We start from the raw sequence: 14,888 nt of genomic DNA on the forward strand, positions 1-14,888 counted from the left end.
CTTTTGCAACTTTTTTATTTAAAATTCTCGTGATAAAATTATGTGCTCGAATTTTTGTGAATGGGAAATGGTTTGTATTGAGTTTCAATCAAAATTGGATTTCGGTAAGTGAGAAATGATTTGTACGAGTTATGCATGTAGATACATGAATATGAGACATCTTTTTCAACATTATATATCACATTGATTTTGTAACGATCTTATCAATGGTTTGAGGAAAGTGTATAAAAATATGAATCATATTCCCACAAAATACATAGTTAAAAATACATACCATTAAATGTATGGTAAAATCTTTGATTTTAAACATGGATAATAAAATAATAAACGCAATATTCAGAAGACAAAAAAATCAGTGGGTAAGAAATGATTTCAGAGGAATCATTCATCAGCTTTCACCAAAAAGAAGGGTGATCTACGAGAATGGAGAGGCTATCGAGAGATTCTGCATTCATGATGATGAATTCTACATTTTATCGCGCAAATTATGTTTAGATTGATATAGATTGGACAAAATTAAACAAAGCAATGGAAAAGTCCGGCGGGTCGCCGGCGCCTCTGCCGAGGCGCAACAGCATGACTATGTCGCCGTCGCAGAAGCGCGGCGCTCCCCCCACCATGAAGAGGTCATCGTCGGGTCCTCCTTCCGAAAGCGGCTCCGCCGCTGCTACTTCCGCCGGCGCCAAACCCTCCTCCCCAAATTCGTAAGATAAATTAATCAGAAAAAAAGGAAAATGAGATTTTACGTTCGTGCAAATGTTGTTTCCACAATCCTTTTTTGTTTGAGTTTGTTGATGTGTTGGAACGTAAATTAATCGAATATAAGCTGTGATCACAATATTTTTGTTGACGGATTATGAGATACGGATATTTAGTGATGCAATGTGTGAAATTAGTCGTTAAATATGGATTAATTTGGATTTTGATCCTAATTTAACTAGCTGAAAAGTATAGGGTGCCTCCAAATTTCTTCTCTAGGAGTATGCATGCCATAACAGAAATGCTTTATTATATTGAGATGACCAAATTGGCCTCAATTAGAAATCTTCTGGTCTTGTCTGGTATTGATTATTTTGAGAAACAAGGTGTAGCCAAAATGTTTACTTGCTACTAATAGTATATAGCTTGCTTTTTCCAATATATTAAGGTTTAGAGCTTTGCCATTATTTCTGTCTATCATTAAATATGTTTGTGAATCTTCGCTTCTGTTGAGTCTACCTTTGATTGTACTAGTATTTTGTCATTTGGTTTAACTCTTATCTTATATGTTTGGTTTCGTGCTATATGCAGGTCTATTGTTTGGGAGAGGACAGTGAAGAAACTGAGGCTATCTAAGGCACTTACGATTCCAGATGGAACCACTGTCTCGGAAGCCTGCAGGAGGATGGCATCAAGGCGTGTTGATGCTGTTCTGCTGACTGATGCTAATGTCTTGCTCTCAGGAATTGTCACTGATAAGGTGCTTATATGTTAGCATTATGTGCATAATGCCTTTTCTTTTGCATTTTCCCTTTCTCGTTGGACCCTTCTTATGAGAAAGAAAGAAGGTGAAGAAATCATCGGTAGCATTGCAGACTCAGAAACTTACACATATATTTATAATATTATTGCTGTTGGATGAGGCATTGTCGTTATAAGTTTCTTGAATTTACTGACGCTCTGATAATGCTTTGGGTGTAGGACATAACAACTAGAGTTATAGCTGAGGACCTGAGACCAGAGCAGACAGTAATTTCAAAAGTTATGACAAGAAATCCAATTTTTGTGAACTCAGATTCTTTGGCTATTGAAGCTTTGCAAAAGATGGTCCAAGGTAGAATTGTGTGCTTTGTTTTCTTATGGTCATTTGATGCTTTGTGCTAAAGAACTTGTTATTATTTGGTAGCCAACTAGTACTTGGATTCCAGTTTCCATCAGGCTACTTATGCCTTGACCTGTTTGCTGCTAATGCAATGATCAACCATTTACCTACATATTTCAGCTACTTATGCTTGCAATTAATCTGTTATGTTTTTTGGGTTTGATAGGAAAATTTCGGCACCTCCCTGTTGTTGAGAATGGGGAAGTCATTGCACTCTTAGATATCACAAAATGCCTTTATGATGCAATATCTAGAATGGAGAAGGCTGCAGAGCAGGGGAGTGCTATTGCTGCAGCAGTTGAAGGTGTTGAACGTCAATTTGGAAGCAGTCTCTCAGGTTAGTTATGCACTTACACTTCAGTATTCCCATCAAGAACATTGAACTAAAGCAATTTATGTTTCTTTTGGTCCAATAAAGCCCCTTCTTTTATTTGCTACTACAACATAACTCTTAACACATTAGAAATTTCATAAGAATGGATTTTTTACGGTGATGTTTACTATTTAGTGCGGGCATCTGTGAACCTTAAGGTCATCTAAATACTTTATATGAGACTAACATGAAAATCCGGATGAACTGCTGCAGAGAATTGATTTAGCTAAAATATTTGACCGTAATTGCTCAATCCATAATGTTCCTTGTAAATTTTGATTTTTTCAAGTGCTTGTATTCTGCTAGTTCTTTTGACGTTATAGCTCTTTGTAAGCAATTCATTTTTCTCTTTACACAAGTTCATCTAATCTTGATAAATTATCTTCTTTCTTATGCTGTATTCTATATTTCAGCATCATCGAGTTTTATAGAAACACTCAGGGAACGTGTGTTCAAGCCTTCTCTCTCTACCATCATATCTGAAAATTCTAGGTAATTGGCATATTTACTGATGGTCTGATGAGATATGATTAAAGTGCATGATATAAGAAACCCGTGATTTTGTTATGTCTTCAGAGTTGCTGTTGTTGCACCTTCTGATCCTGTTCAAATAGCTGCTAAAAAGATGCGCGAACTAAAGGTCAATTCAGCTCTTGTTATGACAGGGAACAGCATCCAGGGAATACTCACGTATGATGTTTTGATCACAGAATTATACCTCTACTACTGTATATGAGTGTGAAGATTTGTTAATCATTTTTTATTTCTAATGACGAGATGATGTCTTGTGCTTTTATGTCAGTTCAAGAGATATACTGTACCGAGTTGTGGCCCAAAACCTCTCTCCGGATCTGACTCTAACTGAAAAGGTTTAACTTCCAGTTTGCAAACCATTCTGTCTATTCTATTTCCACTGAGCTATTTGAGTACCTTGCAATGAGGGTGTATATAGACTCTTATCTGAATGATGATGATTTGTATCCAAATGCTTTAAATTATTCATAATTCTCTCCAAAGTTTCTCTATTTTGAATAAATTATCCCTGGGTTATCCTTCCAAATCGTAATTATTAGTATCTTGGTTACCCTTTGGACTTCAAAATTTTAGTCCTATTGGCTGTGCTTCCTTCAATTGCATGATATGTATTGTTTGGTTTAGTATGTTACTGTTCACTTATCATGGATCCATGCTTTGCTTACTCAAGGTAATGACGCCGAATCCAGAATGTGCGACCTTAGAGACAACTATTCTTGACGCATTGCATATAATGCACGATAGGAAGTTCTTACACATTCCTGTTCTTGATAGAGGTGACTGGTGCTTTTCCCTGGGCTTTTCCACTGAAAAAAGAAAAACAGAAGAGATTAACTTATCTATCTTGCAGATGGATGTGTTGCTGCATGTCTAGATGTTTTGCAGATAAGTCATGCGGCAATCTCCATGGTGAGATAATTATACTATGTCAGTGTCATGTTCTTTTTTCATTGTAAAGATCTGAGAGTAAATTGTACATTTACAACATGAAATTTTTTAAAAATATAGGTATCTTTCGTAGTGGCAACAATGTAGATTCTGAGAACAATTGTATTTTATTTCTAAAAGGAGGGAATTAACTCTATTTTTTCTTGAAAAGGTTGAGACCAGCTCTGGCTCTGTTAATGATGGCTCAAATACAGTGATGCAGAATTTCTGGGATTCAGCTCTTAATATGGACCCCCCTGAGGATTATGATACTACTAGGTCTTTCTGTGTCTTTTCATTCCAAACATATTTATATCGGATCTGCTTGCGCACTAATATTGCTTCTCTGATACAGTGAGGTGTCTACGTCTCAATATGTGGCATCGGAGGCTATAGATCATCAGAAATCCACATACACATCAGCTGGTCCTGGGAATTCATATTGTTTCAAATTTGAGGACCTTGAAGGGCATGTCCACCGATTTAACTGTGGTATGTGAGTAGCGTGCGCTAGTGTAAAACCCTCGTCTCTTAATATAAGTACTTGAATGAGTCCTGATTATGTTTTCCTCATCATATTTACTATACAAATTAAACTTGACATTGTCTTATCAGGCACAGAGCATCTAGCTGAACTTGTTTCTGCTGTCGTGCAACGGGCAGGTGCATCCACTCGTCAGACTCGCCCTCGACTTCTGGTGGGTCTATGATCGTAAAACCCACTCTTTCCAGATTGGTTCTTATCAATTAACTCGCTGATGCTTTTATTCTCTGTCAGTATGAAGATGACGAGGGTGATAAAGTTCTGCTCACAACAGATGGAGATCTTGTCAATGCTGTAAGCGGTGCACGAGCAGCTGGCCTAAAGGTCAGAATGATTGTTTACTCGTACGTCTTCGCAGAATAGCTGCACATATTTGGAAACATCCATGGTTAAAATTTCCCTGGTTCCATTTGTTGCCCTTTATCAGGTTGTGAGGTTGCACGTGGACTATATTCGTCCGAAACAAGAAACAAGAAAGGTGACAAGCGATATTGTGCGGCGAGAAGAAGCTAATCGGACTCAACTCCACTATGGAATTCTCGGAGGAGCAGCTGTCCTTGCAAGCATTGGTGTTTTGGTCTGCTTGAAGCGCTCGAAAACATGATACACAACACGGTACATCGTTAGATTCTAGCAAGCATATTCAAATTCTTATGGCCTGCTATGTTATGAGAAATGATCAACTGCGAGGTAGAGGAACATGAGAGATGGAAGGTGGAACGAATAATTCGAGAGCTGAAGCTTAACGATTGTTTTTCTTTGGTGTGATTAGTTTTTGGTGCAGACATTCTTGGACCCTTGTCCTTGGATATAAATATAGAGTTACCATTGATTGGTAAAGGAGTATTTATTTATTTATTTTGCCGAATGTAATCCCCATTTTTTCTATATTTATATACTAATACAGAATATTTCATACTAGTCGTTATGCTCGATTATTTAGGAGAGTAAGATCTAAGTGTAATATTGTATGACTACCATATAAATTTTGTACTATTACATAATTTTTGTACGAGTGACTAACATATATACTCAATTCGGTCCTCATTAATTATTCACTTTTGCCATTTTCGTTCATTCCTTATTAATTGACCATTTTCATTTTTATTGTAAATAATAAGTAGGCTTTACGAACTAATTCATTTCACTCATATTTTATTATATATAAAAATAAGATTCATATTTCACTACACTTTCTAAAACTCGTGCCAAAATTAAAATGGACAATTATAAAGAAACGAATGGAGTAGTAAATGTTTTATCGAATCAAATATGACAATTTAATAGAGGTCGAAGTGGTCAAGTAATCCGGCATTGTGGATTTGAAGGTGAAAATGCTCATAACATACGTTTTCTATTCACCATATATTTATCGGGCGTGGATCCTCTGGTATGCTATTTAACATAGCAGCCCCTGCTGTTAGATACATTATAAAAAAAATTAAATAAATAATACAAAATAAAGTAAATATTTATATATCTATAAATATATAAAAGGGGAGTTTTGGGGAAAACAATAAAAATGTCATTATGAATAATTTATTAAATTCAGAAAAATAAAATAGTTTTTAATAGTAGTTTTATTTGGAGTAGTGGCTATTGATTACAATTAGAAGTGGGCGGGTGGATTTTTTATTTTAGTGGGAATAGTGACTCTTAATTAGTCTTGGAATGTGGTGGGACGGTTAAACACTTGTCCATAAAAGGGACTATCGTGTACCTCCACAAAAAGAGCAAAGTTTTCATTCTCCTCTTCAGAAGAATGTGCATGGAGAATCAGTCAATAGGCATAGTATTACCCATCTACGGACTTTTATGTTTGCTGATAGTTTGAACCATAATTCTGAAAGATTAAAACCATCCAAAGCAGAAGTTACACCTTCCTTTCAAAATGATGCTTTTAATGCTTTTGTGGCTGAATGCGACGTTAGTAAACAAAGTCCAAACAACAATCATCGGAAACCAGAGAAAGAAGACATGTTAGAGGCTGAGGTTGAAAAGCTGAAGGAGCAGCTTGCAAATGTCAGTGCAGAGAAAACAGAAGTGACCTCTAAATATGAAAAGCTCTCAGCGATTTGTAAGTCCCAGCGACAAGAGATACAAGACCTCTAGCATGCTCTAGCTGCATCACATAGTGCCATGGGCAGACGCAGAAATAAATATGAGTAGGAGCTAAATTTTCAAAATTTTATGAAAAATTAAATTTTCATGTAATTCAAGTTATTATTAGAGGCTTTTATATATCAATATGCTCAAAATATAAATAAATTTTAAAATTTTATAATAGAAAAATATTGAAAAATTAGGTTCATTGGGGGCTAAAGCCTTCCTCCTTTACATGTGGGTCCGCCAGTAGTGTGGATTCCTCGAGAAGCCAAGCTTCTCTTGGAGGCCAATCATCTATCACTCCACAGGTATTTTTGTTAGTCTTAAATGATCTTTTCATGTTTTATTTTTCAGCGCCTTACTCTTGCGTATTCTTTATTTGAGTAGAATGAGAAGATTGAAGGAACAGGGAGCTTCAAGAAGGTTTCTTTGATCGGAGTTCTCCTAGCCCAGATTCTAAGCAGTGGCAGGCCTTTGCCGAGGCTCCCAAGCCACAGGCCACATCAACATATAATACTTCAAAGTCTGTTAGAACAAGAAACGGTCAACATAGCAAGCAGGCACGCAGACGAGACACGCAAAAAGACAGATCAGATGAGGCAGTTGGAGAGTTTCAATGTTGCAGGTGGTGAGGTTGAACTCGACATTAGGGGTGGCCGAAGGTGACGACCTTCGATGATGACACCGATCTCCACTCCCCAGAGGGGTGCAGAGCTTGAAGAAGCTGACTTGGTGGTGGTTTTTCAATTACGATTTTTTTGATCTTGATCTTTTGTTCCCCATGCTATGCTTCTTTGCCATGGTGTGTTGTTGGTTTTGTGACGAGAGATAGTGGGAGGTTTGTGTAGATTTTTTTTAAAGAGAATGAAAGATTTGTGTCGGATATATATCATATATACAGGGATGGAGAGTTGGAAGTTTGGATATCATGATTTTGAGTCTTGGTTATTTATTATTGTGTGGATTTTGTTATTTTGGTGAATTTGTGTTTTAGTCGTGGTTAATGAATGTTGATTAATTGATCATTCGTTTTGGAATTTGGTGCAAATCAATCTCATATGTATTTTCCACCATTGTATTTTTAATAGTCAGTAATAACCTATTTATAAAGATTTAAAAAAATAGTATGTAAAATCATTAATATGCAAATCCAATATACTAACAAATACGTGTATAATATTATAATGAATTAATAAATGAAATATAAATTTTCAATTATGATATAAATGACAATTATTTTTTATAGTTAAACAAAGTCAATTAATAATAAGAATTAGTGGTAGATACAATATGGATAAGTCAAGATGAACTGTTTTTTATGACTAAATTAGTATTGTAGTTTGTATGATTTGTTTGGTTGCTTATACTTTTATATTTAAGTTAATATTAATAAAAATGATGGCTGATGGATTAAAATTTTAAATACATTAATTTAACTTTACGTATTTTAATAATTAACACAAATGTCATATAATTGCTATAAAATCATGGAGTTTTGGAAAAAATAACAAAAATTACCATTATGAATAATTTATTAAATTCACAAAAATAAAACAGTTTTTAATTCATGTAATAATTGACGGAAGTGGATTATAGTATCAAGTAGGTCGACCCAGTGTAAGATATCGAATACAGATCTAAAACCCCAAAATATAATAAGTGACCAACAAAGTAAAATTGAACTGAGACGAAGGAGAATTTTATTGATATTTGGCCCATTTGTTGGTCATGATAAGTATATTTTAAAATTAAGGGTTTATGATTTAGGTTTTAAGGTTTGAGTTTTTAGTGTATAAGGTCACTATATTGCAATGAAATGAAGCTCGACTAGGAAGTGTCTCACCAGTGCAATCTTAAATTATTGCAACGTAAACTTGTTCCTACAATTATAACTCAACGGTTAATTCATATTTTCACAGAATTAAAATGCTTTTTAATTTTAAGTATGATATTTAAATGTCAAGATAGTTTATTAAAATGTCAACACAAATATTTGTTGACATTTTAATTTGATCGTATTGACATTTTTAAGAAAAGTTAGCATTTAAACGCACTCCTGTGGCCATGTGGGGTTAATGTGATTGAAAAAGTATAATCCAAAGTAAGAGGGTGTCGAATATTCTTTTGTTTATCATTTCACAAATTTTATTTCGCATATTGAAATAAATATGAGAAATTAAAATGACTCGTGCATCGCACGAGCGTGATACTAGTTATTAATAACACAACAGATGATCCCTACCAATATTTATCACCATTAACACGAGTTTATTTGATTGATTTACTTCTTTTTTTTTGCAATCAATTTATATTACTACCTCCGTCCCCCAAATTTTGACACACTTTGACTCAGCCGGAGTTTTAAGAAATGTAATGGAAAGTGGGTTGAAAAAGTTGGTGGGATATGAGTCGTACCTTTAAAGTATTAGTTTTATAAAAAATGTGATTAGGAATGAGTTAGTGGAATATGAGGTCTACTACCAAAAATGGGTAAAAGTAAAGTGTGTCAAATTTTCAGGGACGGATTAAAACAATAAACTGTGTCAAAATTTGGGGGACGAGGTAAATTTGAGGAACTTGAGTTACTTGAATTGGGATTTGCAGCATCAATCATGCAAGGCTCCGCCGCGGAGCTGGCAAGCCTCATAAGCCGAACTCTGCTCGTAGCGTCGAGCCGCGCATGGACGCCGTCACACGAGAAGACGCTACACCAACTCGGCTGCCGCCACTCACTGAGCCCCACCGTCGTCGCCCGAGTCATCGACCCCTTCCTCCTCAACCAACACTCTCTCGCTTCCGGATTCTTCAATTGGGCGTCCCAGCAGCCGGGCTTCTCCCACACCTCCGACACCTACCAATCCCTCCTCAAATCCCTAGCCATTTCCCGCCAATTCAACTCAATCGATAAGCTTTTAAAGCAAATCAGAGCGCAGAGGGTTTCCTTGCACCCCCGCGTTTATCGCTCCGTCATTGCTTCTCTTGTCGCTGGGAGGAGAACTCATACGGCATTCTCTCTCTTTCGCGACGTTGCCTCCATCGCGCCGGAGATAGGGCCTGAAGCTTGCAATTCGCTTCTGGCCGCGCTGGCTTCTGATGGGAATGTGAAGAGTGCCCGCAATGTGTTCGATGAAATGCTTAACAGAGGTGTTCGTCTCAGTACTATTGGTTTTGGGTTTTTTTTGTGGAGGGTTTGCGGAAAGATGGAACTGGTTGAGATTCTGGGTTTGATTGATGATGTAAAAAAGGTTGATTTTTCAGGGGTTAATGGGTCGGTTGTTGCGCTGTTGGTGGTTCATGGTTTATGCACAGAGCTTCGGGCGAATGATGCGATGTTTGCATTGGAGGAGTTGAGGAAAAGAGAATGTAAGCCTGACTTTATGGCGTATAGAGTTGTGGCTGAGACATTGCGCCAGATGGGATGCGTGGTTGATGTAAACATGGTTTTGAAGAGGAAACGTAAGTTAGGGGTGGCGCCAAGGGCCAGTGATTATCGGGAGCTTATTCTTCAGTTTGTCACAGAGAGACACTTGTGTGAAGCAAAAGACTTGGGCGATGTGATAGTGAGTGGGGATTTTCCGATTGAGGATGATGTTCTGAATGTCTTGATAGGATCTGTTTCGTCTTCTGACCCTGCACGTGCAATCTCATTTTTAAGGTTTATGCTCGAGAAAGAGAGATCGCCAACTCTGCTGACAGTGATCAACTTGAGTGAAAACCTTTGTAAGCATGGAAAGGGAGAAGAGTTGGTTGAAGTATTCCAGCTCTTGTCCACGAAGGAGTACTTCAGTGACTTGGAGAGTTACAACGTGATGGTTTCATACCTTTGTAAAGCGGGAAGAGTTAAAGAAGCTTATCAGGTGCTTCAAGAGATAAAGAAAAAAGGTTTAGGACCCGACGTGTCATCTTACAATTATCTTCTCGAAGCTTGCTGCAGGGATGATCTTGTGCGCCCTGCAAAGCGGCTGTGGGATGAGATGTTTGCAAGTGGTTGTTGTGGTAATTTGGAAAGTTTCAATATCCTTATCAACAAATTTTGTGAAGTAGATCAGGTCGAAGATGCTTGCCACCTGTTTAACCAGATGACCATGAAAGGATTGGAACCCAATGAGTCAACATACAAATCCCTCCTTCAGGGCATCTGCCGGGCGAAAAATGTTGACTTAGCTCTTGAAATATTCAACAAGGCGGTTGAACAGGACGAAGGACTTGCCAAGGCCTTACTGAATGCATTTGTTCTTTGCCTCTGCAAAGAAGGTAAGATGATACTCTCGATCAGTTGTTACCTTCTCGGCTTCATATACATTTTATGTTTGTGTGTAAGTTATACTAGTGCAGAAAAAAAGGTGCTGAACTACTTTTCTTGGCAGGGTTTCTCCTTCCGGTTTCTCAATTGTTGCGTGAACTCACTTCTCGCATAGGATGTGCAGAATCCCATTTGACTTTTTTGAGATACTTAGCTGATGCTGGACAGCATTCCTTGGCCTGCAAGCACTTACAATGGATTGCAGATGAATCACCTGAAATGCTACATACTATTCCCCCCGAATTTGCTGCATCACTCTCATCTTCATGATTCAGATTATCAACGGTAATTGCATTACGAGCAGTTAAGCTGATGGCTCTATAATCACTGTCATGTAGCCAAAACTAGGGTTATCTTTATCACAACAAACCACAGTGACAGTCTTTAAGTTTTTAATTGTGAAATTTGTAATATACTACTTTTTCATGAAATGATTTCTTTTATCATTCACCTCTGTCAAAATATTATCAGCTTACACTAGATGTATTCAAGGGATTATACACAAAAATGCCAGTTTTTGGTTTTGGATTTGTGGTGTTTCATCGAAACATCCAATATTTTTACACTCTTTTAAACAAGAGCTAATTTGTAATTTTGGTGCTAACTTTTAACTGATTGAAGAGTCTAGTGTGGCATCAAATTTCTTCTTTATTAGTACATAGCTATGACCTATGTTCTTTTGCTTGCTTCTTTGAAGGGAGTTTAAACGTGCTCATGGGGGATTTAAGGGTGCGCTCTACCCCATTGCAGACCTCCAAGAAAACTGTAAGTTTTTCTGAGTGCTAGTATTATCTTTCATGTTTGTGTGCTCTAATTTATACAGACATCGCCTTTGAATATACTGTCTTTTGGAAGTGTGGATTTATGGTACAATTGACTGGTTACCTCTTTTTTTTGCAAACACTTTTCACCACATTAGCATGCTTATTATGTTGATCCTTCCAAAGTTGTTGGAACTAGGATACTCCACCACGGTTATAACACCCCTTTTTCGATTATTTATAGGGCATCCTACCGGCAGGCTGTGTTAGATGTAGCAAATGGATAACTCACGCTTCAAGTGAATGATGAGGGCCACACTTTGTCCATCTATCAATCTATATGATTCCATGAAGATGAAGGTTCCAAGAACCATGATGAAGGTATGGTTTTGAATGGGGGCTCCTCCAATGTTATGGGAGATTGCTACACTTGGAAGGAACTGCTGGCGTCTCGTTGGACTTTTCAGATTACTGCGTTTAAGAAGATGCATCACAAATTGTATACTACTATAATCTTAGTCCACCCTGCCTAAAAATGTAGTGAGAAATGGACATGTTAGTTTGGATGATCAAGAACAATGTGAGATCTTGATGTAAGAAATTTATGCAGGAGAGAAATACCTCCTCCACTCCTAATTAAGTATCCTCTTCAGCAAAAGATGTACTCCCTCGTCTCCTAAAAATAGCTATAGTACATAAGAAAAGAACCAGTACTAAAGAATTTGCATTGAGGACAACGGTAGAACTGAAATGTTGACATCAGTTTCATTTAGTTCTGACGCATGACATCAGTCATCAGATTTTATTCGTGAATGGAGGAAATACATATTCAATAAATCAATATGCAAAATAGAGCTCCACATGTAGCATTGAAAGTTATCATCCAAATTTACTGAAAATTTTCTAACATGTAATCTCGAGTCATCCTCCATTAGTCTATATCGAACAGTAGTGTAGCAAAAACTAGAATTCCATGCCACCAACCAAGAGTGCCACTATACATGTTTTACTTAGTTGTAAAAAATGGCATGGCATGATTCATGGTATCTGTTTCTTCTGATGTGAGACTAAAATTTTTCACAGTTAACAGCTGCACCAAACAAGCAAGGGACAAAACTGGGAAACATCAAATGTCAATCTCATAAATCTGCGCCAGCTTTCTAAGTTTTCCTTCACCAGAAATACTCTCAATCAGCTTAAGTTTATCGTGGTGAGCATTCAGAGTGTGACTCTGCTTTTTCGCAAGTTGTTCCTCCTCTTTCACTTGTTCCTGCAATAAGAGAATTAATAGTTAATAGTACTAATAACAACCTCCTTCAAAATAGTTGAAATAGCCAAAAACAAGGCTTGTTACGTTGAGCAAGAATGCAACTTCTTCAGCATGTTTCTTCACCAGTTTCTGGGCTTTCATAGCCACATCATACTGGGGGTCCCTGTTGGTCACCCATCTGCACTGTATACGACGTCCTGGTTTTCTGGGACGATCAGCAAACATCTCAATACGAGCAGCCTGGGCCCGGACAGGCCTAGGCATTCCACCAATCATGAATGGAACACTCTCCAGCTCATTTATGAGAGTTTCTGCCTGTTTTTTGTTTTCCACCTCCACTAGGGCAGCATGGATGCCATTTGGTTGCAGGTAGGCATGTATGAACTGAACCGTAATTACTTTGGCGAACTGATCAATAGCAGCTTTCAAGACAGGTTCAGTCACGGTCGGTGAGATGTTGTCCAGATATATAGTCCTCTCCACCTTCTTTAGAAATTCATCATACTCCTCGGTTGATTCCATCTAATGCTGCAAATGCTCCTATATGATAACAAAATAGATGTATCTCAAATCATCTGGAGTACATAACTACATATTAGAATCTTCGCGTGCCATAATCAAAACAATAAAGAAAGTGGCCATTCGTACCCCTGACCCCCCGAACAAACAAACAAACGAAAAACAACCTCTCACTGCTATACTACATCTGCTAGCAGCTATTCACACCTAAATGTCACTTCAAGAACACTCAAACAACAACACATGTAAGCAAGGAAGAACACAAAGTCTTCCCCAACAGGGGGTTCCAATGAGCAAAAAACATTAGTTACACCGATGCAACAGATCAAACAAAATAATAATTCCAAGAGGTCAGATGAAACACCAATATACTAATGTTATCAGGAACTCCAACAAACACTAGACATCAAAACATAATACTAACTACCAACAAGAACTGATCACATTTAGCCTCTGCACCTCCCGAGTACTACCAATGCTACGAGTGAACATATTCCCCATTTCATTTAGGGCAGATCAGCAAATGCAAATCACAGTAAATCTAGCAGTAGACACAATAATTCACTGTTCAACTCTTGATTTGGGAATGCTCAAACCAAGTGATCACTACTCTCACAATGCAGGTCGAAAAAACCAATAATTTTTAAAACATAACAAACTGTTTAACAGAAAGCACTTCCTCCATCCTAGATCATTATAGTGCTCAAAATAATAGAGTACAATCAAGAAAATTTATCAGACACAACACAATTCTTTCACTTTTTTCAATTTAATTAAACTCTTTCGCCACCTCATTGTGGCATTCACGATCCGTCCAGCAAACTCTCTTCCCCACAGCAAAACAAAACCAATCAGTTCAAATCGCGAGGGAATTTTCAAATTTAAAAGAAAAGCATCCAAGTTCACAGTTAAATAAAAACAACAGGAACATCATCAAATCGAATTCAAACAACAACAATATCACAACTCTAGAAAACAAAATTAATACAGAGATTTTCATCAATCCACACAGTATAAATGCTTAATCGATTCTGTAGGAGTATTAAAATTCTACACGTTATCGAATAAGAACTTTAACAATCAATCAAGTTGAAAATCGTTTCCCCCCAATCTATATCAGGTACCTGATTCTTAGTAGCTTTGGTTTTCTGATGAAATCAATCGTTTCCTACTTTTCTCCCTTTTCGTTTTTGCGGGAAGTCTGCACAGTAATATAGAAGGTCTTTGATTGCCTATTTTAACCCTATCGGCGTTCAAAAGTTTTAGTTTGACACTAAATGAGACGGGGCTAAATCCGTCAATGGACTATTTATTACTACTAATTTCGAATATACAATTAAGTTGGTACCATTTCAATCTATTTTGTCTTTTTCATCGAATTTAATTTTGTCACTTCACAGGTTTGGTTTAGATTGTGTAAATATGAAATACTCTATTCTAAAAATATTCAAATATAACTTTTATAACTTATAAACTATTCAAATATTTTCATATTTCTTAAATATAAGCATATTTTTCTTTAATAGATGAATAAATAAATTAAATATTGATGAGGCCGAACAAAAGTGAGCTTCACAAAATTCATGCACAAACTAAGATCCTCAATGATGCATCAACCACAAGCTGGCGATGCACTTTCGATGGAACATGATTGTGAATATTTCTATGCAATATAGTACTCCCTCCGTCC

The 14,888-nt window shown here is 37.0% G+C and overlaps 3 protein-coding genes across 5 annotated transcripts; 2 read left to right on the top strand and 1 right to left on the bottom strand.

The window, feature by feature from the left end:
• Window positions 1-364: 364 nt before the first annotated feature.
• Window positions 365-5,293, top strand: LOC125208000 (CBS domain-containing protein CBSCBSPB3-like). Its single transcript, XM_048107539.2, has 14 exons — window positions 365-704; window positions 1,291-1,459; window positions 1,681-1,813; window positions 2,028-2,198; window positions 2,648-2,726; window positions 2,811-2,924; window positions 3,037-3,103; window positions 3,439-3,544; window positions 3,619-3,677; window positions 3,868-3,974; window positions 4,051-4,187; window positions 4,311-4,393; window positions 4,474-4,563; window positions 4,667-5,293. Exons 1-14 carry the CDS (start codon window positions 529-531, stop codon window positions 4,841-4,843), a joined length of 1,668 nt encoding a protein of 555 aa, XP_047963496.1. The 5' UTR covers window positions 365-528; the 3' UTR covers window positions 4,844-5,293.
• A 3,625-nt stretch (window positions 5,294-8,918) lies between these two features.
• On the top strand, window positions 8,919-12,067 carry LOC125205942 (Tetratricopeptide repeat (TPR)-like superfamily protein). The gene is made up of 4 exons (XM_048105162.2): window positions 8,919-10,599; window positions 10,713-10,933; window positions 11,346-11,413; window positions 11,654-12,067. Exons 1-2 carry the CDS (start codon window positions 8,958-8,960, stop codon window positions 10,916-10,918), a joined length of 1,848 nt encoding a protein of 615 aa, XP_047961119.2. The 5' UTR covers window positions 8,919-8,957; the 3' UTR covers window positions 10,919-10,933; window positions 11,346-11,413; window positions 11,654-12,067.
• A 175-nt stretch (window positions 12,068-12,242) lies between these two features.
• On the bottom strand, window positions 12,243-14,395 carry LOC125205943 (ASI1-immunoprecipitated protein 1-like). 3 transcript variants are annotated; one of them, XM_048105165.2, is made up of 3 exons: window positions 14,323-14,395; window positions 12,764-13,219; window positions 12,243-12,679 (listed from the first exon to the last, which is right to left on the bottom strand). In XM_048105165.2, exons 2-3 carry the CDS (start codon window positions 13,199-13,201, stop codon window positions 12,536-12,538), a joined length of 582 nt encoding a protein of 193 aa, XP_047961122.1. In that variant the 5' UTR covers window positions 13,202-13,219; window positions 14,323-14,395; the 3' UTR covers window positions 12,243-12,535. The 3 variants fall into 3 exon arrangements, with proteins under 3 accessions (XP_047961122.1, XP_088917487.1, XP_047961121.1); XM_089061361.1 differs by having other exon boundaries at window positions 12,764-13,254; window positions 14,323-14,342; XM_048105164.2 differs by lacking the exon at window positions 14,323-14,395 and adding an exon at window positions 13,989-14,271.
• Window positions 14,396-14,888: the final 493 nt, after the last annotated feature.

This window comes from Salvia hispanica, chromosome 6 (genome assembly GCF_029641045.1).
Source record: "Salvia hispanica isolate PSC_SH4W2 chromosome 6, Shi_PSC_v1, whole genome shotgun sequence".
NCBI lineage: Eukaryota > Viridiplantae > Streptophyta > Magnoliopsida > Lamiales > Lamiaceae > Salvia > Salvia hispanica.

Bases quoted from the DNA above. Each gene is read 5' to 3' on its own strand.
- LOC125208000 (XM_048107539.2), top strand. From the start codon at position 529: ATGGAAAAGTCCGGCGGGTCGCCGGCGCCTCTGCCGAGGCGCAACAGC. The intron at 1,814-2,027 runs GTAGAATTGTGT...TGGGTTTGATAG, and splicing joins TTTGCAAAAGATGGTCCAAG to GAAAATTTCGGCACCTCCCT. The intron at 3,104-3,438 runs GTTTAACTTCCA...TGCTTACTCAAG, and splicing joins ATCTGACTCTAACTGAAAAG to GTAATGACGCCGAATCCAGA.
- LOC125205942 (XM_048105162.2), top strand. From the start codon at position 8,958: ATGCAAGGCTCCGCCGCGGAGCTGGCAAGCCTCATAAGCCGAACTCTG. The intron at 10,600-10,712 runs GTAAGATGATAC...TTTTCTTGGCAG, and splicing joins TCTTTGCCTCTGCAAAGAAG to GGTTTCTCCTTCCGGTTTCT.
- LOC125205943 (XM_048105165.2), bottom strand. From the start codon at position 13,201: ATGGAATCAACCGAGGAGTATGATGAATTTCTAAAGAAGGTGGAGAGG. The intron at 12,680-12,763 runs GTAACAAGCCTT...CTCTTATTGCAG, and splicing joins AAGTTGCATTCTTGCTCAAC to GAACAAGTGAAAGAGGAGGA.